The 25,479-nt window shown below is 33.6% G+C and overlaps 2 protein-coding genes across 5 annotated transcripts in view; one reads left to right on the top strand and one right to left on the bottom strand.

The window, feature by feature from the left end:
- Positions 1-13,731, bottom strand: part of LOC146995085 (uncharacterized) — a 30,658-nt gene extending 16,927 nt beyond the window's left edge. Inside the window, exon 1 of one of the 2 annotated variants that reach the window (XM_085825479.1) lies at positions 13,455-13,731. In XM_085825479.1, coding sequence (XP_085681605.1) covers positions 13,455-13,580 — 126 coding nt within the window. In that variant the 5' untranslated portion in view covers positions 13,581-13,731. The remainder of the gene's footprint in view (positions 1-13,454) is intronic. The other variant, XM_085825477.1, reaches the window with a different exon arrangement.
- Positions 13,732-13,978: 247 nt separating this feature from the next.
- LOC118201085 (G patch domain-containing protein 1) overlaps positions 13,979-25,479 on the top strand; it is a 129,824-nt gene continuing 118,323 nt past the window's right edge. For 2 of the 3 annotated variants that reach the window (XM_085825480.1, XM_085825482.1), the window contains exons 1-3: positions 13,979-14,135; positions 23,629-23,757; positions 24,551-24,636. In XM_085825480.1, the coding sequence (XP_085681606.1) occupies positions 14,075-14,135; positions 23,629-23,757; positions 24,551-24,636 (276 nt within the window). In that variant the 5' untranslated portion in view covers positions 13,979-14,074. The remainder of the gene's footprint in view (positions 14,136-23,628; positions 23,758-24,550; positions 24,637-25,479) is intronic. The other variant, XM_085825481.1, reaches the window with a different exon arrangement.

Consider the following 25,479-nt stretch of genomic DNA (forward strand, 5'->3'; position numbering starts at 1 on the left):
ATGTTAAAGAGATGCATTAAAAAAAACCTTCTATTTAAAAAAGAGGAAAAGGGTACATAAAACATACTGTTCTATAAGATCTATATTCATCGGTGACTGAGACGCTGTTCTTTCTTTCAGACGGCGCAGTCTTTGAGTTTTTGAAGCTAATGAATGCAGTGGATGAACTCTCCGACGACTACTTTCACCTTTACGCCTACCCATTTTGGAAGTATAGAAGCAAAGTAATAATAATACAGTATCCAAAATATAAAGGCTAAGAATGAAACAAGAATGCAAAATCTGATCACGAAAATGTGAAGAAATAGGATCACGTATATTCTATGGAGTATTTTTAGTTCATGAAGTAGCTTCTGATTGGAGCATTATAAATTGAAAACAGGAATCGCGCATTTCTCTACAAGTTCTATTTATTCGTAATTGCCCCTTCTCCGCCTCAGGATACCTGCATGGCATTTAGAGATAAGCAAAAAGTCTTTTCGCTTACCGAAAAATTTGTTTTGTTGCCCTCTGCTCCTCTCCCAAAGGAAGTAATATACTTTTTACTGTTATGTATAAAGTATCTAAAAGGTAGAGAGGAAAATATTTTCTTGCATGAACTAAGAACTAACCTACAAAAGGAGCTTGTGCAATTCTTTTCATTCTGCGCGCATGCTAGAAGAGAAGGAAACAGTAAAATAACACTTAAATCTATTACATTTTGTATAATTTTTTTTTTTTTTTTTTTTTTAATTTTATACTTGGTTTAGCTAATTTGCATTTGCTTTTCAATTCAAGGTTTAAAGTTTATCTCCATCTTATTTTCCTTCTTTCCGCTCTTTTCTGCGTAATGTCGTTGTATGGTTAAATTAACTTTCAATTATTAATTTAAAGTTAAATTTAGAACAAGCGATAAGTATGCAAGTGACAAGTAAAGAAAGACGGGCACACCTGATGGCTAAAATATATAAACAGGTATTGGCCCAACACCATCCACTGCGGAGCCTATGATTTGAAGTATGAATTTCTCGCACTCTCTTCATTATCGAATCGTTTCTGGTGATAAGCCCTGGGGTGTGTTTTGTGCAACTTACCAAGGTTAGTAAAATGAACTGTAAGGACCTTGGAACTTACAATGTTCCAGATCTGCCGCTTTGGCCCACTTTGAACGTTTGGCCGAATATGATTATCTTAGTACCTTCATTCATTCATTCATTACAATTTATGCCGAAATATTGCATTTGATGCAACGTGTCCGGCTCATGACAAGTATTCAGAGGGGCACATGACATAAAAGTGTCTGGACCGAGTGATAGGAGGCAATAGGAAATGAGATAAAGAGGGGGGTGACCACAGGACGCCACAAGCAGAGAATCGAACTTAAAGCCCAAGACCAGGAGAGGCAGCAAGGTGTGGAGTGTCAGAGTTAAAGTTGTTCATGATAGGTATGCTAAGAAAAAACATGATATATTAGCAAATACAATTTTATTACATAAAATAAATACAATAAATGGGCATATACAATACAAAATACAAAAGAGTCCGAGTTGCAATACGAAAGTTTATGTACAATATATACAGAAAAGATGATGTTGCATGAAAAGACTGATTAAGTAGGAAAATTGGTGTCCCTGGTGAGGAAGGCCGCTAAAGGTCTGATTTTGACATTTTCAGGAAACACGGTATAGTCGAAAACTTTAAAGTATTTCATGTGCGAGCAGTTTCTCGCCTTATCAAAAAATTTCCGATTTGCATTATTGAGGAAATTCTCGATATTCTCTATTTTTAAATCTCTATGAAAAGTTTCATTAGAAACATAAAAATGAGCATTCGTGATCTGTCTTAAAAATTTGTTTTGTGTGATCTGTAATTTCTTGAGGTCATTTTTCGAATAAGTCGCCCAGTCTGGAGACGCGTAAGAAAAGATAGGCCGAATAATGGCAGTATAAATATGCCTCTTTCTTCGTAAGTCGAGTTTTGAATTTTTTCCGATAAATGGAATAAGATCTCTGATAGCCGCAACTGTTTTGCCTCTGACTTTTTGGATATGGTCTTTCCATCTGAATTTATTGTTTAACACAACACCAAGGTAGGTAGCTTTGTTCACAAGCGGAACTTCGACATTAAAGATTTTAAGTTTGTTTACAAAAGGACTTCTAGAGTGCCTTTTTCCTATGATTATAAGCTGGAATTTTTGTGCATTGATGGCTATGCACCATTTCGTGCACCATTGCTCAATTTCTGGAATTTTATCCTGCAATTTAGAAATGGCAAGTTCTTGGTTGGGAGACGTATATGCAAGCGCCGTGTCATCGGCGTAACATCCGAAGTAAAAATTTGGGTCAGTGCATATTTTAGGGAAATCAGCAACATAAAATATAAAAGGAATAGGTCCTAAAATTGATCCTTGTGCTACACCAGCGTTGAGTCTTCTGGGATCAGAGTTGTCGTTACCAATATTGACAAAGAATTTTCTGTTTTTAATAAAAGAATAAATAAGTAAGATCAGGTCTCTGTCAAAATCCAAGGAAATAAGCTTGAGAATAAGCCCCTCATGCCAAACGCGGTCGAAAGCTTTCGCCAAGTCTAGCATGAGTAAGGCGACACTCTGATGTTTGAAAACTGCAGAACCGATGTATTCACACAGTCGGACAAGCTGCTTAGTCGGACAAATTCTTGCGGAAGCCAAACTGTTCAGGAGGTATCTTATCCATGTAAGGCTCGATTCTCTTATAGATAACTCGTTCGTAGATTTTGCCCAGACCGGGCAGAAAACTAATTGGTCTGTAACCCTCCGGGGAGGTAGCATTTTTACCAGGCTTGGGTAATAAAATAACTTTAGCATTTTTCCATTTATCGGGGAAATAATTTCTCTCAAGACAGGTATTTAAAATGCTGACATATTTTGTGATAACATTAATAGGCATGTTTTTGATAGCTACGTTGGTGATGTTATCAAAACCGGGAGCTTTTCTATTCTTCATTCTTTTGATAATCTCCTTAACTTCATTAGGTGAAGTATAATTAGTCTTGTTTTTGGGTCCCGGGCCGTTAATCCAGTCTTGAATAAAATACCTTGTGTCATAAGAAAATAAAGGGTCGCTCGGATCTTGGTTAGGAACAAGTTGCTTTTCTAAATAATCAGCCATTACATTGGCTTTGTCCTTATTGGTGACGGCTATAGTATTATCTCCGTAAATTGGTTTATTGTTCGGCTTTTTGTCGCGAAGATTCCTTGCAAAAGACCAGAATGCATTATTCGGCTCATTGAATGTTTCAATTTTTGCGTTCCACGACTCATCTCTATGTTTATAAATACTTTTCTTTATTTCTCTGTTGAGTTTATTTAACTCTTTTTTGATTCTAGGATCCCAGGCAATATGCCATCTTTTGCGTAGTTTGTTTCTTTGTGATATCAGGTTTCTAATGTTATTAGGCAATCTAGCACTGTACTTATCAGCGGGAATTTTCTTAGTAGCCCTGTTATATGCACTAAGTATGCTATTATTGAGAACATCAATTGCGTAATCAATATCAAATTTTGTTTTAAGGTGCTTAATAGCCGGAGGGTTTTCAATGAGGTAATTATGATATTTATTCCAGTCTGTAGAGATTTTAAACCTTTCATCAGTGTTTTTATTCGTACCAAGCATAGCTAAAAGAGGCACGTGATCCGAAGTTAATTCAACTTTCACATCGAGATAAATAGGGATAGAAGTGGTGGTAAGAATAACATCCAGGATGTCTCCTTTTCTAGGGTCATCAGGAAGATAGGAATAGTCAGCTGGAGCATAAAAATATATAGGATAATTATTAATGAATTCAAGTAAAAGTTCTCCATTTCTGTTGGTGCGTCTGCATCCCCATTCTACATTCTTCGCGTTGAGATCGCCAGCTAAGATGATATGTTCCGAATTGGGCAGTAACTGTGCGAGTTTATGCTCATCTATAGGAGTGTGTGGAGGGTTATACAATGCAACAAAATAAATTATGCCATAATTTGGTAACAAAACAGAAGCTGTAACAGCTTCATAGCCATTTCCTCTATCTTCGCTAATCAGGCATGATTGCAAGGAGTGCTTTACGTAGATAGCGGCCCCCCCCCACCACGGTGACTCAGTCTGTCACACCTGTAACAGTTGTAATTTGCGATCTTAATATTCAAACATGGTTTCGCAAACGTTTCGGTGACTAGAGCAACATCAATATCATAGGTCAATAAGAAATTATGAAATTCCTGGATTTTATTTAAGATGCTATGAGCATTCCAAATCATGATTTGGATAGGAGCTCTATTAATTCTGTGCGGGCCCATTATCAGTATTGTTGGGTTGATTGCTTTCTTGATGATTTCTGTTCAAGTCCTTAACTTGTTGTGTGAGCTGGAAAAAACCAGCGGATTTTATTGCTGAAACCAGTTCAGCGAGATCAGTGAAGACTTTTTTGGCCTCAGTAATTGTATCTCTGTAGATAGCTGTTGAAAGAGCAGCTGCGAAAGATTTACCTTCAACTATTCTGTTAGAAAAAGTTTTAGGCTTTTCTGTTTTATTTTTCGGAAATTTTTCACATCCTTTGAAACTAGATGTGTGGTTGCCACCGCAATTTACACAGACTAAGGGAACATCTTTCTTATTTTTGTCCGGACAGTCTTTTACATAATGATTTTTACTACACCTGACGCATTTCGGTTCATAATTACAACCCGCCTGAGTGTAGCCAAAACCCTGGCATCGAAAACATTGTAATGGTCCCTGTCGGCCTCTACTACGATTTTGACTCTGAATAAATAAATAGCGTTCATGATATATTTGTTTAGAGTTTTCATTTTTAGGTAGGGTAACCAGGAAAAGTGGAAGTTTCTGAACTTCACCGCCTCTGCGTCGTGACATTTGTTTTATTTCAATTATCTGATAATTTAATTCTGTTAAATTATCCTTAATTTCCTCAATTTCAGTCGTGAGAAGTAGTCCATTAATTACTACCTTGAGATTCTTATCCTCTGGCAAAATGTACGAATGATGCTCCACTTTCATCTCTTTTAAGATCCTAACAATTCCCTTATAACTTTCAGGATCAGTAGTAATAATTTTAACACCATCCTTAATATTCTGTCCTATGAACTTATATTTGTGTTGATGGAATAACCCTGTTAACGCTTTATATTTGAATTTAGTTTCTTTGAGAATTATCGGAGGTAGTTTGTTCTTTTTAGGTGTTTTAACCTGTGCTTTGTTATCATTTGTGATATTTTGCTGATCTTCAGCAACCTGGTGTCCATTTCATTGTTATCAGAGGTAGTGTGTTGTTCAGGAATGACAGATTCCTGACTAGTACTCTGTGAATTTTCCTGCGGTACATTAGTACCATTGTTATCTTTATGAGTTATAACTGGTGAAATGATTTGTGTGAAATTGTCTAATTTGATCTTCTTAATACCCTGTCTGGGATTTCTTGTTCGGACTGTTTTGTCTCCAAAACGTTGTGGATAGTCGTCCTCACAGCTAGAATCTTTATCAAGTGTTTTTTCATCATCAGTTACAATTGTGCTATCATGTATACTAATTGCGCTATGTGCCCTCTCATTTTCCTCATAATTTTTACTTGTGGTTGGAATTTGAGGTTGTGTTTTATCATGATTTAAAACTGAGTCAGTTTTACTTTGAATAAGTAGTGCATTGACAATTTCTAGTGAGCTTAACAAAAAATTTAAGAATTTCGTTTCAATTTCTGTTAGTTCACCTTTATCCAATTTGAGTTGTTCCAACTCATGTATTTGTAATTTGTAACTTTCTACGAGCCTCTCCATGGTCGCGCTAAGCCAAAGCAAAACGCAGAGAAATCCAGAAATCCAGCGCCCATAAGGCAGTAGTCCTACACCCCGGAATGGAGCCCTGGCTCGACAGCCTTCTCCACAGACGGATGTGTAGGCGGAGAACACACGAGGCCCCTTACAGTCACCTGAAGTGAAAGCTTCGGGGTAACTACGTGCGTTATAAAATCCAAAAATGTCGTGCAGAACAGAGAAAAATTTATCTGATTATTTTAAATCGCGCAGTAAAGCGTAATATAACGTAAAACAAGTAACCAGCAATTAGGCTATTTGGCGAGACACGCGGTATTAAATTTCATAATAAAACTCAAAAGGCCAAAAAATAATCGAAAATAAAAAATTAGTGAAAGCGTTTCAGCATTTCACAAATCATACAAACCACAAAATAGCATATAAAAAATGCTGATGCAGTCAGATAAGCAAGGCACATGTTCGTACAGGCAAACCACGTTGAACGGACGTACTCGCAGAGACAGATCGGAAGCAGGCACAATCTCAGACGGTGAACCTTCACCCACCAAGTCCCCGCTCAGGATGATCTTAGTACCTAATTTGTTAGTTTTAAATTGAATAATTCACCTGAACACGTGATGTATGATTCCGGACAGCATATAAGCCTTTCCGTACCGCGCCACACGCATGGGAAAAATCCGTACTTATGATTAGGTATATTTTCCAATGACATCATTTTCTCTTGCCGTAATGACATTTAGGTTCTTATGGTTTTGTTTTGTTGAATGAAGCGCATGAGTGACACGGAAGAGTGAAATTTATCCTTTGTGTTCTTTGAATAATAATGCCAGACGAAAACATTTACATGGAGCTTTATGCTGATGGCTTTCCTGTTTCATGAAATAATAAAATTATAAAATCCTCCAAAGACGCTGTTATATCAGAAGCAATTTTAAGTGCTTAGATTATATAAATAGCTGAATTTATGAATTTAGTACAAAAATCGAAACAAGTTAGATTACAAGACGATCTCGACCCAAATGTAAAGCTTTTCTCTGCTCATTATCATTGATATTTTATAGCACATTTTGATTTTTTACACATTGCAGAAAATACTTCCTTTGCAACTTTATACGTTATTTCCATATTAATGTTCCATGTCTTTCCCATGTCTAATATTTTGTGTTTGTGTAATGAAAAAATGCATTCAGTGTTATCGCTGAATTTAATACAAGTGTGTAAGAAATGAAACTTCCTTCTCTGATAAACACTAATTGCATACAAATGTACAAAACATGTTACACATGAAAAAACGGGCAATATTCACAAAGTAATATTATTCAATTTAAAGATAACGTATCTCCATTTCTCTCTTCTAAATCTATAGTTATCTAACTTCAAAAGTAAATTTTACTTTTTCAGACTGGTTACAAATATCGAGAATTAACTGTGCATTATGTTACCTCCTAAACGTTTTTGCTATTTGTGAAAGCTGATTTGTCTCACCTTCGAAGACTGCATCTGCAGAGAAAGGATATGTAATGAACATGGTGGTGGTGTATGTGATTATGGCAAATCCTCGAGGGATATCTGCATAAGGGGAGTGATGCCTTCGTGGAGGACTTTCTAAGGGAAACTAGCTCATATACATGTTACATATAAGTAAAACCTCATGCAGCTAGTTCGTTCGCGGAATTCGAACCTCGGACCAAACTACCAGTGTTCAGCGACTTTACCGCTCGGCTGTTGGTAGACCTGTAATGAACATGAAATAATGAATTAATTATTACACCTTTAATATGAATGGTTTTAAATAAAAAATACATTTATTAAAAACATTTATACATATTTACGAAGTTAGCGAACTGGAAAAAATAATTCTCTCTCCAGGAAAAAAAATTCACTACATTTTTTTATATAAATTAAATCTTATGGTAACAAAAATACAACGCACATCATTAACTGTAATAATGTTTTCGGTACTCCTATAAAAGTGCAAACGGTAAGGAAGTGTACTCTCGAGCCTAAGCAAAGTCAAGGCGCTCCTAAAAGTGTATAAGGCCCCACCAGCTGCCGAGAGGTAAAGTCGCTGAATACTGGTAGTTCGGTCCGAGGCTCGAATCCCGCGAATGGGCTGGCTACATGGGGCTTTCGTGGTTTTTCCCATGTGTAACGTGTATACGGGCCAGTTTCCCTTAGAAAGTCCTCCACGAAGGCATTCCTCTCCTTAGGCAGATAGCCCTCGAGGCTTTGCCGTAAGCACATACACCAATACCTAAAACTTTATAGGAAATGAATTCAGCTGACAGCCTTTTCCAAGCATTGAGAACAGATTTTTAACCTATGCGCATGGGCACAGTACGGAATGCTTATGCCTCTGAACAAGGCACGACCACTGCTTGTCTGGACGAATGTTCTGCAATAAATGATTTTTATTTCACTGTTAAAAAGTATTGGAGAGTTCGTCGCCTAATGACCTGATAGTAAAAGGCCTGGCATTTGTTTAATAATTAAAATAATTCTTGAGACTCATTAGCCGTTAAATGCTAAAATAGCTGAAAATTGCTAAATCGACTAGTGTTCAGATCCTCAGAAAAGTTCTTGCAGGGGAGTTTTCGTGAATTTTCTCAGACGGGAATGTGGATACGAGCCAGTTGCATTTTTAGAAAACCTCCAGAGGAGGAGTACTTTATTCTGTACGTACGGGTGGCAAAAGTCACCCCAAAAAATAGTCAAAATTATTAATTTCTTTTACTTCGTACATAATTTAATAATAGTAATATTTAATAATAGTAGTAATTTTTAATAATAGTAATATTTCTTTTACTTTGTACAAGGAAATAAAAAAGGTAAATGTATATTTAATAACAAAGAACATAATAAATTTATTCATTTAACGTAAAGGCTCTTTTCACTTATTATTGCACAATATTGACCTATTCAGCATAATTTTTTACAAAAAGCTTATTATCCCTGGTATTATCAAGATTTTTCCAAGAACTTGTACAGAAAAAGTTTGATGTACACAAAATATTTATTAATAAGAACTAATTAGAATAAGTAAGGTTTTGGATCTCGATAGCCAGAAGGCGAAAAAAATTTCTTTGTCCATTTAAAGGTATAAGGTGAAAATTCTGCAACTAGCAGAAATAGACATCATAATTTATTTTTTAATATTGCTCAAAATTTTATATCTTACTAAAATTATTGATAACATATGAAAATATTATCCACACGTATTTTCATCTATTGCAGCGATGGGAAAACTACGGCTTGAGGGCCAACTCCGGCTCGCCGGAAGGTCCTATCCCGCCGGCAACAGAATTTAAAGGTGGCAAATAAAAAGAAATTCGGTGGCAAATAAAAAGAAATATATATTGATATATTAAATATCCATCTCCTTTTCTAATTTGTTTAAATACTATTATTTTTTATTAAAGGACTGATGAATACTTTCTCAGTTTTTGTTCTGCAAAAACATAAATCGAAAGAATTATGAAGATGGCTTGAAATAACTGCATTTTGAGTTCGAAAGCAGATTTAAAGACTTCAGTATCATTCAAACAGAATTGGATATTTTTACCATGCCTTTGAAGTAAACTGTGAAGCAGTGAGGTCAGATTTTCAGCTGGAATAAATTGAGTTACAGTCTAACAATCATCTCGAGCGGTTGTTTCTAACTGAGCCAAAGTTGCCAAAGTTAGAGTTTTGCATATCGAAAATAAGTTTCCAAAATCTATTATCTCATCCCCAGAAAATCAGTGCTAGGTTTTTCTTCATCTTATACATGTGAACAAGTGTTTTCGACTGTGAAATTAGAAAGAATTATTTCAGAAGTAGACTGACCGACGAGCATTTTAGCCTCGTTCCTTAGAATTAGTACATCTCCTTTCGAACCTCAATATGAGGAACTTTTAAAAATGAAATGGCAATTTCATTCATCTCATGAACATATTTAAGTTGTAGTACTTTGTATATTGTTTTTAAAATTTTAGAAAAATTTATCTTGGCCCTTCAAATTTTTTTTTTCTTTTTCGATCTTTGGCCCGTGACCGAAAAAGTTTACCCATCCCTGATCTAATATGTACAGTGAGAAGTTTAAATGGTCATTGAAATTTAGGTACGTATACTTACCTAGATAAAGATCTTTCATCTGCTTTAACATTAATTAATATTCGATGATTCAAAGATCTGGCAAAATTGAAAAAATGCCTCTAAAGTAAAGTTATTACTCATTGTTTGAATTCTTCCACAAGACCTACTTTATCACAGCAGGAATTTCTGCAAAATTTAAGGATTTTTAGTAATTTTACACCATTAAAAAAAATCACGAATTTTCTGTAGATTTCTATGGAAATTTCGAAAGGCTTTTAATATTTGCTGACATTTTGAACAATCCATTTTCGAATTTAACCACGTTACATAACAGCAGACTAGCTCACCGACGGCCGAGCGGTACCGGTGAGGAGCCGCTACCATTGAACACTGGTAGTTCGAAGGGCTCGAATAGCAACGAACGGGCTGGTTGAATGGATTATTTCGTGATTCTAGCATGGGTACAAGCCAGTTTCACTTAAAAAGTCCTTAACTAAGGTTTGGTTTGGTTTACGTAATTACGTCTAAGCTTCGAGAGTTATCTGCCTAAGGGAAGCGATGCCTTCGTGGAGGACTTTCAAAGGGAAACTGGCTCGTGTACAAGTTACACTTGGGAAAACCATGAAAACGCTTGTGCAGCCGCTTTGTTCGTGGGATTCGATCCTCGGACCGAGCTACCAGTGTTCAGTGACTTTACCGCTCTGCCGTTCGTAGCGGTTCTCAAGGAAGGCATCTTTCCATTTATGCAATAGCTCTTGTGTGCTTTTCTATAATTAAATAAATAAACCAAATCAACCATGATAACAGATATCAAATAAAAAGGTGACGTAACTTATTGATGTGACGTAAACTTATTAAATTGTGCTATCAGCTTAAATCAAGATCTTGATCGCTTATAACGGTTCTGTTAGTACTGACAAAGCTTGGCTGTTTGAAAATAAATTTAACATAATGCGTCATTATCTGACAAGTTCTTTGGAAGTGTAAGTGAAATTCGTCGGCTGCGAAATATTCGCAGAATTTTGCGATTTATCCTTAGAAATTTCCATTAATTTTCCATCCTTTTAAATTTCCATCAAATTATGCCATCCTTTCCGCAATGAGATAACTTGTACTATGTGATGCACGAAATAATACTGAAATATTCAACAAGAAGCGCCATATTATAAGAATTATTGAAGAGGCAAAATTTAACGTATATCACACTATCCCTAATATCTGGAGACTATTTTAAAAGCGTTTCAGTTATGCTTAATTTCAACGTATTCAGTGTGAAGTGCTGACCTAATATATGACGAGATTATTCGGAAAATATACGTATAATTTGAAGGCCTCCAGTTTCTATGATTAAGTTCTATAAATTACCCGAAAATAAATATCAGTTCAGCATTCAAGTTTTTATGTAGAATGATTTCAACTTGGTAACTGAATTTTAAAGGTAATCTTAACGCTTCATAAAAAAATATCGAATGATTTTTCGACGTTCTCTCATAACCCTGAGATGAATATTTATTTATTAATGGTATTAGTAAAATAATTTATTATTTGAATTATATTTAGCAGACAAACATTGCGCTTGAGAAATGTTTCGTTCAATGAGTGACTCGTTAGCTGAAGGACCTAGGAAGTAAACATTTCCACTGATTCTGCAAATGGCTATTGAAAGCATTCAATGTTTCGACCTAAATTGCTTGGGGAAGAGGGCAAAAATAGAGGGTACATTAGTGAAACCTGTTCAGCTCTGCAGACGCAAAGCTGGAGACGATCGACAACAAATGGCGTGAAAAAGTTGGCCAAGTTTTCTGCTTGGCGAAAGATGCAATTACGTTTTAGGTTTGCTAAGTTTTAGACAAAATTGATGTACATGCATATTTTTCTGCGCAAGAATGACATTTTAATGAATGAATTGTATGATGGTGAATGTTACTTCGTTCCCTGAAGTAAAAAATTATATTTTAATGCAGAAAAAATTAAATGTTCCCCAAAATAGAAATTGACAATCAGTCCGTATGGAGTAGTGGTGCCCTCTATTTTTCAATATTGATACTAATCGAAAAAAACGTTAAAAAAACAAAAGTGATATTCGGCAAATATTTATTAATAATAGGATAAAGCATGCCCTTTTTTTTTACTGTAGCAGAATTTTGAAGATGTATTCTATGTAGCAGCAGACTTTTTCATTACTTCACTGAGCTTTTTTCATGTGATACTGTGTTTATAAATTTGCTAATGTTAAAAGAATAGGAAGACATTTGTCAACAATCCCCCTTAAATCTCTAGGATCTAAACATATTCTTATTTTGTTCGGTTTGACAACTGTGACCATTGAATTTACCCATTCACTTGGTTCTCTTACTTTCTCAATAACATTTAAATTTTCCATTCTTTGTAATTCTTTCTTAATATTATCACGTATAGCTATGGGTATTTTTCTTGGAGGATGAATGACTGGTGTTACATCTTGTTTTAACTGGATTTTATATTCTCCATTCAAACAACCTAAGCCTTCAAATACATCTTTGTATTCCTCCAGTAAGTCTTCAATGTAAACAGACATTACTTTCTGAATCAAACCTAGTTGCAAACATGATTTTAATCCTAATATAGAAGGTACTTCTTTGTCAATAACTTGGAATTCCACAACATAATTATTTTTTCCATATTGGCAGTTAAGTACTACTTTTCCTAAAGTATCCATTTTATTCTCAGAGGATGTAACTAATCTTTTAATTTCAGACTTCTGTATCGGAACATTTAGCAATTTCACTTTGGTTTTAGAAATAACATTGCACATTGCTCCAGTATCTAACTGCAAATTTAGTTTACTTATTTACATAAACGTCAACAGTCCATTTCTCTTCCTTGTTATCTGAATTAAGGTTTAATGTGCCAACATAAATTCTAATTCTTCCTCACAGTCATGATTTATTAATTTAATTTGTCTATCTTTTTTGTTTACCTTGACTGGTTCATTTTTTATTATATAGCTTTTACACTGATTCGCGAAATGATTTGCCTTTTTACATTTATGACAGATTTTTCCATATGCTGGACACATTCGATACTCATGAAATGTTCCACATTTAGAACAAACTTTTGTCTTTTGCTTATCGGTAATTACCTCTTTGTAGGTATTCTTATTATGTTTACTTATTTTCTTTTTCACTAAGTTTACAGCAGTTTCCTCATCTTTTATGATTTTCATTTGATGTGCACTTATTTCAGCAGATCTGCATATATCAAGAGCTTTTTCTAATGTTAATTCTGTTTCATGTAAAAATCTTGCTCTCACTATATTATCTTTAATACCACAAACAATTTTATCTTTTATTAAACTATCCGTTAATTGTGCAAACTCGCATGTTCTAGCTTTATTTCGAAGGTCAGTTACGTATTCATCTATGGTTTCTGACGCAGTTTGATTTCTAGTAAAGAATAAATGTCTTTCATATGTAATATTTTTCTTAGGAATACAATATTCCGTAAATTTTGTTTTAATTTCACTTAATTTAATTTCTTTACCCTCTTCTATAGGAAATGTATTATATATTTCAAGACCACGAATTCCTATTACATGAAGAAAAGTATTAACTCTTACCTTCTCTTCTTTATTATGTAATCCACTAGCTACTTCATATATTTCAAATGATTGCAGCCATCTCTGCCAATTCGAAGCTAGACTTCCATCAAATTTCATCGGCTCTGGTGGTTTTAAACTTTCCATTTTGAAAGCAAAACACTCCTGACACCATATAAAATTATGAGGGTACACTTTTAGCTTTTAGAAACTATTTATTTACAATCTTAGAATCTATAATCACACAGAACTGCAATACCAGCATAGTTCTATTTTCTTAATCTGTATCCAAAGTGTTGCCAATTACAAGTTACTAAATATTAAATGTTACCATTTACAAATTATTAAATATTACACCACACTTCTTACATCACTACTCTTAGTTTTCCTTCCAGATTGTTATCAGAAGCTGAATAAAAAGGTGTTTCTACCCTGACACTCGAGAATAAAATACGATCTGTCAAAGGTCCACAGTTCTTCTACAGACCTCCTTCATAACTTTACCACTCATGCAGAAGCAGGATATATACAACTAATATCAACTTGCATTCGTTTGTTTTGTTTATAGTGAGCGAAAAAATTGAACATGTTTGATTTTGTGTTTTGAAGTTAGTTTTTTCTATGTTTGAAGAATTATTTCTATGGATGACGAGGAAGATGACTATATAACTTACGGCACGCCTCTGCCTGAACTAGAAGATGGTGAGCATGAAATCGTCATAGACAAAAATTATAATTCAGCGTAATAAGTTTTTGCAGAAAACTCTTAAGGCAAATGAACCCCGAAACTAATAATTTATAATTTTCATAAAATTTTAGATGATAGGAATTAAGTTTATTAAAATTAAATTTTATATTACCTTTTAAGATGAATTATGTAGCTCCACTGAAATATATGAATGAAGTTTTATTCATATATTTCATGTAGTTATACCTATTATTAAAGTGACCACATTTTCATTGACACAAAGCGGGACAAAAAGAATGAAATGAGAATTGTAATTTAGTTATGAAAGCAGACCGATAATTCAAAAAAATATTTTATTGTGTAAATTCATATACTTGGCTGTAAATATACAAAATTATATTTATTATTAGCTATTGGTAAGTATAAAATTTTTTTATAAAAAACTATAATTTGAATATGTTTTTTAATTAATTTAAAATTTTACTTAAAAATTATGATTTTCTTTCATGGTCATATTTCTTATTTTGTATTTATAAGTGAATTTATTATAATATTTTACAAGTGAAAACTTTGCAAAAGATTCGGATCATGTATTAAAATGTCATGAAATTTCTCATATGAATTGGTCAAATTATGTTTTACCCTTAATACAGGTTTTAATGTTCAACTGCATTTTTTTCAATTGTATTGATACTGTAAAAAACATGTTCTGCATTTCTTCCTGGAAGGGAGAGAACATGTTCTACAATTTTCAAAATATTTTCATAAGGAATATTATTCTGTTTAAAGTGAAGGAATAACTCTGTCTACTTTTTGTCTGTTTCCACATTTGCAAACAACCAACATTTAATTTTTTCTTCAGTAATATATTTTTTTACCAATGACACCTTATCAAAAAGATAATCTTCCCAAGTATTATTTTTTGGAAAATGGTTACTAATATATTAAAAAGAGTTTTCCATATATTCCCATAAAATCTCCTTTTTTAATATTCGATTTCTGCGTTTTCACAAAAATCCTTCATACTTTCAACACGCACAGTATATATATAAAAATAAGAATAAATTTTTACAATAATATTTTCAAGATTCACTGGAAGTAAGTCAGACACTGTTTGAATAGTGCTGTATAGAATGTGCGCTGCACAACCTACTCCAATAATTTTTTGGTTCAAATGTCCCTTAAGTTTCATAACAACGTTATTGATGCCTCTTCTAGCTTTTTCCACCAAAATTTGTGTTAGTGTTATCCTCATAATGGGCAATAATATTATTGTTCAAATTATTCTTTTTTAAAATAGTACTTATTGAATCAAAAATTATTTATGAAGTTTCACGCTGCAATGAAACAAAATCAAATATTCTAATTTTAATTCCTGATTTGGATCAAAAAGTCTAACAATTGTGCAAAATAATTTAAAATCTTTGTGGTTGGAAGCATCATAATATATGGATATAAGTGTACATTTAATCTAATTCTTTCTGCAATTGTGAAAACGAATATGGTGAAAAAACATTACAAATAATTGCTTCGTTTTTTTTCCTTGTACTTGCAAATTTTTTGTCGTACAATGTTTTGATCATTTGCAATGTACAGTCAATTGATATGAAACTTTGGGCAGTTTTCAGATAGCCGGCCCTTGGCGATTTGTTGACATCTCGGAAGAGAGTGCATGTGCGCCAGATTATAATAACCCTGACAAGCGTTAAATCCTGCAACCCACTCAGGGAATTTTCCTGAAGGACGAAAAGGGATTTTTTCTGTTTACATTGATTTAGGGAACGTTACGGTAAGACAAAATAGAAGTTGGAAAATCGCAAATCATAATTAGTTCATATTTTCCCAAATCGTTATTGGGTGTTAATTTCACTTGAAAAAATAAAGCTCTATTCTGTTTATGGAATGTTAACGGTAAGACAAAATGAAATTTGGAAAATCGCAGATCATAATTAGATGTTTTCGCAAATCGTTATCAGGAGTTCATTTCAATTGAAAAAAATAAAGCTGTATTCTATTTATTCTTTGTTTCCTAGTCTATTTATTTCTACCTTTTGTAAAATAAAGTAGTTGCATGACCAAAAAAAAAAAAAAAAATCACAAATTATAATTAGTTCATATTTTCATAAATCTTTATCAGGAGTTAATTCCAATTATAAAAATATAGCTCTATTATATTTATTTCTACCTTTTGTAAAATAAAATAGCTACATGATGTTTCCTACCTCAGATGCTAATTTTATGTAGGGAACTTTGATAGTGGTTTATGGTGTGGAAAGCAAATAGCCCTTCAGCTAGTGCTAGCTGTTCCTCCATTAATAATACATATTCCTTGACAAGACATAACGACAACAATTGAACACCACGGAGTAAATTTAACTTGTTACATCGCCTAATTTAGTTAAGTCTGCATGCATTATATGTGTTTTTTTATTTATTTTTTATTTCTTTATATTTACTATAATAATTAATAAATGTAATTTTACCGTACATTTAAAATTAGAAATACAGATGTTTTCTAAAAAGCAGGACATTTTAAAAAATTGGTGGGACTGTCCAGCCAAAATTGGGATGTGTGGTCACTTTACTATTAAGCATTATGAAACCATGTAAATTTTACTGGTCTTGTACTTCTTGTGAAATGTAGATGATTCTCTTCCCATTCTTTTGAATTAAACAGCTATCTTTGGAACATCATGAAAGGTGTGCTTCCAGAACTTTGTGGAAAATATTTGGAATTTCACTAAAATTGATTTATTTTTTCTTCTTCCAACATATAGCTACTGAATAATTAAATAACCCGTATGAGATTTGTCTTTATAAAACTTATTGAAATACCATATTTCTCTGAATTTAAGCTACCCTTTCAGATTTTTAAGGCATAAAATTATAGTGCAGTTTAAATTCAAAGTGAATATTTTAACAACTTATTTCCACGTCTCGTACTCTTCAGTGATTGAAGTTTAAATAAGTTAATTTTTAAGAACCAAATGCTTTTATAAAAAGTATACTGTACAATTATTTTTTATTATTTCTCCAATTTTTAAGTCATTCTAAAATTACTTTTGAGGGTGCCTGTTTTATATTATTTTTTCCAATGTTAAAATGATACTGCAGCGTCAGTTTTAGGTAATATACTAACTATTAATATTTTTATTAGAGTATTTGCAAAAGAAATTTTTCATTAATATTATATATTATTGTAAACTGTTTTAATGACAAATGTTCAGTCAGTTTCATTTGCATGGTATGTATGTAAAATTTGATTTTTTATGATATTTTAAATTTGAGTGTTTATAACTCAACATCAATTGCATGAGGTTTCAGATGATAAATTGCTACGAACTAATCTCCCCTATAGCAAATGATATTTTATATTTAGAAAATATTTCTGCTATGTAAGGAAAGTTATAATTTATTTCTAGAGCTTAAATTGTGCTGGAACCTGGCTTCATTACATATTAGTTTTTTTAAATAATTCGTGCTTCTAGTCGGAATGCACCAGAGCCCTAAATAAGAGGCTTTATGTAATGGAACTACAACTGTAAAAAATTATTTTATCTCGTAAGTTTTGTTTTAATAATAAATAATCCTTAAAAATAAATTCTACCTTTTGAATGCATGTCTCTCTTACTCTGACAAACAAACACTTTGATGGAGGCTGAGACATATAAGGAAAGAAAAGCTCCCATCCATATGTCAAAACCTTTTTCTCCAGAAATTGCAATGAATTATTTTGTTTAATTTTTTGCTCCTGGAAGTACTAGAAGTGATTAGCCTCTTTGTGTAAATTCAACATTAATGACTTCCTGTGGAAAAGAACATTTGCAAACGTTTTGAAACTGTTTAAGCAAATTTGGGTGCCAAAAATTGTCACTTGTACAGAACTTTTTATGTTTGTTATCAACTTCCAGATCAAGTCTTGGACTCAAAGAAAATTTTATCCTGTTACATTCTGCTTCATAGCTAGAATTGTATTGGCAGAGAATCATGATCAGAAAGTGTGGCATAAATATCTTTGTTTTCACACCTGTTTATCTCCATTAAAATTTCCTTCCTATACTCTTATACTGTTCATCCTTTTATTCTTTTTAGTGATGCTTTAACTGCTTTACCTCTTCACGTCAGTGTGATGGAAAAAAAATGGTCATTATTTCTATTATCTTTTGAAATAGTACATTATACTGTATATTTAGGGCCTAAATTCAGCCACAGCCCCAAATAAAATGGTGTTTTATTTAAATATATTGTTTGTTATTTAACCACGTACCATTAAGAGAGAAAGTGAACATGCCAGAGTAAAACATAAACTTAGGCAACACAAAACCTTGTGTTTGGTGTAAATATTAGTTAAGACAGTCAATTTCAAGGACAAATAGGTGGAGGTCCTTCTTCATCAGAAACAAAGAAATCTGATTTCTGTACTAATTTCAAATTAATTTAATTTAGTACATATAGTTTTTAAGTCATGACTAACTGTGGCAAGTTTTGATCAGTTTTTATAGAATGTGATAATATTGAGAATAACGTGAAATTAACACGTAGACTGCCCAATGTGATATAACTCTTATTAGTGCTCTTCTTCAAGACTCCCAATACAGGTTATCTCGTAGTTTCTTAACTTGCCACTTTTGCGCCGCTACGAGTTACTTGTTTTAGCTGTATCGAGGCGACAAGTCGAAGCATGTCTGTACGAATCAACTCGTAGTGGGCTTCTGCGAAGAGCTTTGTCTAACAAAAGCCAACTAAAAGGTAATACGTAAGACTCTTTTTTCTAAAAAAAAAAAAAAAAATTCTATAAACTTTTTAATGATTTTTTTATGTTTGTTTTAATTATGTTTATTAAAATACTAATTATGATTTGTAACAAACAAATCATAATTAGTATTTTTAATATTATAATATGATGAAATCTGTCTGGATTCATTCTCAGACCAGAATCTGAAAAGTGCTGGCAGTCAACGTGTTAATATGAAACTGATAATATTGACTTGAGGTTAGTTTTAACGTTAACTGTAATAGCCTAATTTTATTGCAGTTTAAAGTAATAGTAATAATAATATGTTTTCTTAGATACATTGATCAGTCTTGTTTTTATTTTGTTTTCTGAAATTTGAATTTGGACAAAAAGGAAAATAAATTATAAGTCACCAAACTAAGGTTAAATATCCAAATGCTAAATATACTGGTGTTATTGACTAACGGGATTTAACATTCCAGTAAACCAATCATAAGTTGAAATGTTAACAAAAAGACCTTTTTTAATATACCGTAATTTCCGGAAGAAACGCCGCGGCGTTTACGTGTTTAAAACTTAAATTTTCAGCGGGTGCGGCGTTTAGGTGCACTAAAAATAAAATATTTCCTATGATGGTCATTGTACATAGTTTGGATGGCCTTGTCATTGTGCATAGACTGGTGCTGTTCCCACACAAAAGACCACTCAGTTGCTTTTTGCAAACGTTATTTTGTTTACATTCTTTCCCTTGAACGGACCTACATGCCTTATTCACCCTAAACAAGATCTCAGAACAATAACATTCTTCCCCCTTTTAAATCAACATTCTCATCAGTTTGAATAGTCTCTCTCCTCTGCCATTCAATGAATCTTCCAGGACCCATCCTCTCCCCACCCTTGCCTTTTCTGCAATTTTTTTCAAAGGCGGACACGACTCCACCTGCCTCGAAATAACGAACTCTGACGTATTTCCCCTTCAGCATGAATGGATTTTTCTTGGCATTCTGCCAAATACAGATCCCATCAGTTTGGGTACAAGTACTTGTTGGATAGTTTTTAATTAGGGAGCGGAAAATTATTGAAAATGTCTCTAAACGGCACAGAAGCTATACATTTCTTACCTTTAATTTATTTTTGAGTTATGGTTTCATTTCATGGATTTTTCTTAACTGGTATGTCATATATCAAGACTTAGGTTGAGTTTTTGCATCTATACGGCCCACGACGATGTCACGCGCAATTTAATCTATTGCGGCGTTTCTGTGTAATTTTAATTTTTTTCCCGCCATTTTTCTAGAGTGCGGCGTTTACGCTGATGCGGCCTTTCTTCCGGAAATTACGGTACCTAACTTACAGCATATCATACTTCAGTTTAGCCTAAATGCTCTCAGAATCATACAATTGCAATAAATTCTGGAAAACTCATGTTAGTATATGTTTGGGCAAAATCATTTAATACAAAACTTCTTTTGTTCGTTATAAAATTATGAATTTTCATATAATTTACTGAATATTTTACTAAAAATAAAAAATAAGGAGAAGCTTTCAGAAACAGGATTAATATATACAACTGAAAGCACATTCAGCTAAGAGAATTTGGTAAAAATATATTTACAGGTGTCGCTTGGCGATTTTTGGCGGTATATGGATACTCAGTTTGTGCAATTTTTTGACTTATTTTGGCTTTGTATAGCAGCGATTTTTGCGCCAAAAATTGCCGCTACACAAAGCCAAAATAATGAGTCAAAGAATTGTGCAAACTCTATTTCCATGTATACATTGACCTATTTTCTCTTACAAAAAATCAGAGAATTGCACAAACTCCGAATTGCATACTCCCTTAACTTTTTTCATGTACACATCAATAGAACACCCAGTTGTATACTAGAGCCAAACAAAAAATATATAATCTCAATAAACTACATTTTAAGTCAAACAATGAAATAACAAAAAAATCGAAATTTGCTTTATAGCATCTAAGCATACTCAAAGGAAATATCCAATTACCTTATTCAGACATTTCTATGTCTTCAGTCTGTGGCACACAAAATTCCTTAACAGCATCTAAACACTTTCCTCAAACCATGTTTCTTTTCTAATGGAATACTTTGTATGGTGAGCATTTGAACCTTTCTTGTGACAAAGCAATTTGAACAATCTTTACGTTCGACCGTACACATTTCCTTCGTACAAACAGAACACTTATAATTCTGTTGAATTACATCCAACAAAGTTTCTTTTCTTCTGTCCTCAACCACTTCAAAAGCAAAACACCTTCCGCTCTCTCATTGTATACCACCAAACGCTCACTTTACCAGCAGCAGCCATTTTATGATGCACAGCACACAATACGTGATATGCTTCCTAACTGACATACAACAAATATTTTCTCATCAGGTCATCAGGTTCACTGCAGTCACACAACCAGTCACATCACAATATGGTTTCCAAAACATTCAACTACTCAGGTTACCATAAATGAAACAACAACATTGCGATAATCCAAGGCGCTCCCTAAAATATAGGCTAACTAAGAATTTTCGGTATTTGAGTTATTATCTGGTCATTGCTCTATTGGCAACAATCTGTTGATGTGTTCTAGTAATGAAATATGTATTTTTTTTTATGTCAGCAGTTTGTGTAAGCAGTGTATTTCATTTGCATTCCACATTTTTCTCGCTCAGTTGGGGTTGAGGGGCAACTCTGTCTTCAAAGTGGTGTAGTAAAAATTTCTTCGTGAGCTGATTAAACATCTAACTATTTTTGTTTTTCAAATTGTAAATACTTCGGAAAGTTTAGGTTTAATTTTGTAATGCCTTACAACCACGTGATTTTTTTTATATTCGGGACTTTTGACTAAAATTACACAGGCTATATTCTAGAAAATTCTTGATTCATTTCTTGATTATTTATTTCAATCATGGTATAGATAGAATATATTTTAAAAGTATTATGTAATTTATCCAGAACAAACAATTTTCTATTTATAATACAGAAGACACAGTGGACGTTGCTGGTTGGAATGTATCCATCTGTTCTTGTCTTTCTCTCTTTGAAAAGACATGAAATATCTGTAAATTGATTATGTTAGCTTTCTAAGTTTAATTCTAGAAAGAAATTCATCAGATTTTGAGTTAATATAGTCTGAAAATTGTACAAAAGAGTACAAAGAATATTTATTAATACATATTAATCTGAATAAGTACTCATAATTTTGAAATGATATATGTATAGAACATTATCTTTTCACATTAATCAGTTGACAAAAATCTCCTAGAGAGAACTTGAAAATTTGTTCAATTCTTTTTCAGAACACTCTTATGAGAGTAATTTCAATATTTCACTATACGACACTGAAAATGCAACACCAAGAAGAAATGGCCAGAAAGTGATGAAACTCTGCAAACATAGAGAGACAGCAATGAACAATAAGTGATCTTTATTTCCAAAAGATGTGCATAATACAGAGCAAGAACAGAGTTGACTCAGTAGGTTGTAGGACCACCTTGGATGGCAATACACGAAGCAACACATCTAGGTACAGAGTCACTGAGACTCCAGATAGTGTTCTGAGGATTGGTTCTCTATTCCCTGTCAACTATTTGCCACTTTTTGTCATCTGAATGTGGCAATGGCAGGATTTGAAAATGGCATCCAATTATATCCTAGATGTGTTCAGTTGGTGAGAGATCATTAGAGAACAGTGCCCAGCGAAGCATTGCGGTGTTTAGTCGGGCATTATCCTGCTGATAAAGGGTATTGGGCACTCTCTGAAGGTAGGGGAGTGTCACCAGCTGCAGCACATTATTCATGTATCATTGGGCTGCCATAGTACCCTGAATATGAATTAGAGTTGACCTGAAATCCTACACAATTGTGCCCCAAACCATGATGCCGTGTTGTCACGTGGTGGGGTATTCCACAATTGCTGCCGGATTTGGACCTGTCTCCACATCAATGCCACATTCGCATGCAGCGACTATCATTGGAGAAACAGAAGCATGATTCATCTGAGGACATGTCCCTGTGCCATTTTATTGTCCGCATCGCTCGAGCCCAGCACCATTGCAGATGTTGCTGTCTATGATGTGGAGTCAATGGCAGTCTTCTTAATGTATGCAATGAGTGCAGGCCACTAGGCACCAATCAACGGCAAATGTTTCTGGTCAATATGGGAACATCCAGGATGTCTTGAAAATGCTGCAGAATGGAGGTAGAAGTGGCTTGCGGGTGTGCCACTGCTTTTCAGCAGATGCATTGATCCACACGTGCTGACGTCACCTTCGCTGCACCGATACCCCTCAAACTTGCCATATTTCCTTGCTCCAACCATCATCACCACAGCTGATGCAGTGTGGATGCGTTCAGGTGTGTGTCAACTGAGATTTGCATATGGACCAACTTGCCCATCTCTCCAATCACCATACTCTTTGTAAAATCGTCTGTCTGCTGGAACTGCGTCTGTTGACGATGGCCTGACATTCTGTGCTATTACCACGCGTCCTCTGAAAGAAGAACAAATTTTCTATAATGATTTCCCTAGCAGAAATAATGACACAAAAACTGAACATTCTGTGGGTTGTTTCTCTTATATCTACTTCAACGTGTGCTGGAGAGCTGCACATTTCACATCATTCACGTAACTCGGCATGCATCTACCCTGAAATTTGCATAATTTCTAGCCCAATCCTTCCTGGTGTTGCATTTTTAGTGTCGGGTAATGTATATAAATTTTTTTATTTTTTTCAACTGTTATCTGTTTCTTGCCTTAGAAGTTACTGCATGTAAGAAAGCAGCAAGAGAACTACAAGTTCGAGATGAAAAGGGACGCCAGCGTTTCCATGGAGCTTTCACTGGTGGATTTTCTGCTGGTTATTTTAATACTGTTGGAACTAAAGAAGGTAATTGCTTTGTTTTTCTCATGTGTATGTAGTCATAAAATAGTATAAAGTTTGCCTTTATGTTCAAGAAGATCTGCTCTAGATTTGGTTATGTTATTTTAGAGTAGTCATTAAACTCATTCTTAATAAAGCATGTACAATTGCATCAAAGCTCTAAGTGTTTCATTATCAAATTCCAAATTAAAATTTAATACTTTTCCTAATTATCTGATTCAGTCGTAAAAATAAACTTTTAAAAGTAATTATGCTTTAAGACTGAATTTATCCTAAAACTTTTACTTCAGCTGCTACTTTAAGAACAATTTTTTTTTAGTTTTAAGACAGAGCATTAATAAATTTGTTTTTAAAATTGTTCAAATGCACATAATCATATCTCATAAAAATATGTCTAATTACACATAGTTTAAAATAATGTTTTGAAAGTTCCAGAAAAATACTTCTATTTGCCGAACTTCAACAATTTACATTTCATGATGTTTACCATTCAAGCAAGTCTATTTGTATGAAAATTATATTACTAGTGGTTTGGCAAATGGCTAGTGAATATGCATGTATATGTAGAATTCATTAATGAAATATCAGTCTTACTGGTATAAAATATTCATAGCAAAAAATTGTAGAATTTATGCAAAAATTCAAAGACCAGTTTTCGCTTACTTTAGGTAGTTTTTTAAACTTAATTTTTCCTTACTTAGTCTGATTTTATTTTATAATTATGTTTTCCTAAAATCTTTAAATACCAATCTCTTTCCTTTCTTGATAAAAATTGTGTGTTTTTAACTTTATATTTTAGGATGGGCACCTTCAAGCTTTATTTCTTCTCGTGGCAAAGCAGCTGAGCGTAAACAACAAAATCCTGAAGATTTTATGGATGAAGAGGTAAATTAATAAATAATATTTAAAAACAATCAAATCACTAATTTTGTTGCTTCTTACTACAATGTTACAATTAGAATCTATGTTTCTGTTTATTAATGATTTTAACACACTGATGTTTTGTACTTATCATTCATTGTATTCTAATGTTGAATTTCTTTTGACATTTAATAGTTCTTATTTATAACATAAAAAGCAATGCACCAAGAAGGAGTTATCTGAATGGGATGCAAATTGGTAGATGTGATGTATATGCATTGAAAAGAAAACTCTAAAAGTGTCATAGGAATTGAATTTTTATTTCGAAAATATATCTATAGGAGAAAAAAAATTGACATGATCCAGAGATGGTTAGAAATGCCTGTTCATAAGAGACGCAACATGCTCTGTTAAAGAGAGATATGGTGATTGCATCAGCCAGAGAAATATTAGAGAAGCACAAGGACAAGCAGTAGAAGGCATGCTGTGTGTGGTCAGGCATTATCCTGTTGAAATGTAAGTTCAAGGGTTCATGAAAGGAAAGGCAAAACCGCAGGTCATAGAATCTCATTGTTATACGGCCAAGCTGTATGTAAAGGTGCCATGGATGATAACCAAACAGGTCTAGCTATCATATAAGATGCCGCCCCATATCATTATTCCTGGTTGTCAGGGCTGTGTGACAGATCAACAGTCAGGTGGGTATCCCACTGCTGTCCTAGAAGTCTTCAGGCCTGCCTTCACTTATCATCAGAGCTCAGTTCAGTGTAGGGTTCATTGCTGAAAGCAATGTCTATTCTATGAAATCCCATGTCAAATGCACTGGGCACCACTGCAAACGTACTGGCTCTGTGCAACAGGGAAGGG

This window comes from Stegodyphus dumicola, chromosome 10 (genome assembly GCF_044657685.1).
Source record: "Stegodyphus dumicola isolate Sdum_Otavi_A_Nest chromosome 10, ASM4465768v1".
In the NCBI taxonomy this organism is placed as follows: Eukaryota; Metazoa; Arthropoda; class Arachnida; order Araneae; family Eresidae; genus Stegodyphus; species Stegodyphus dumicola.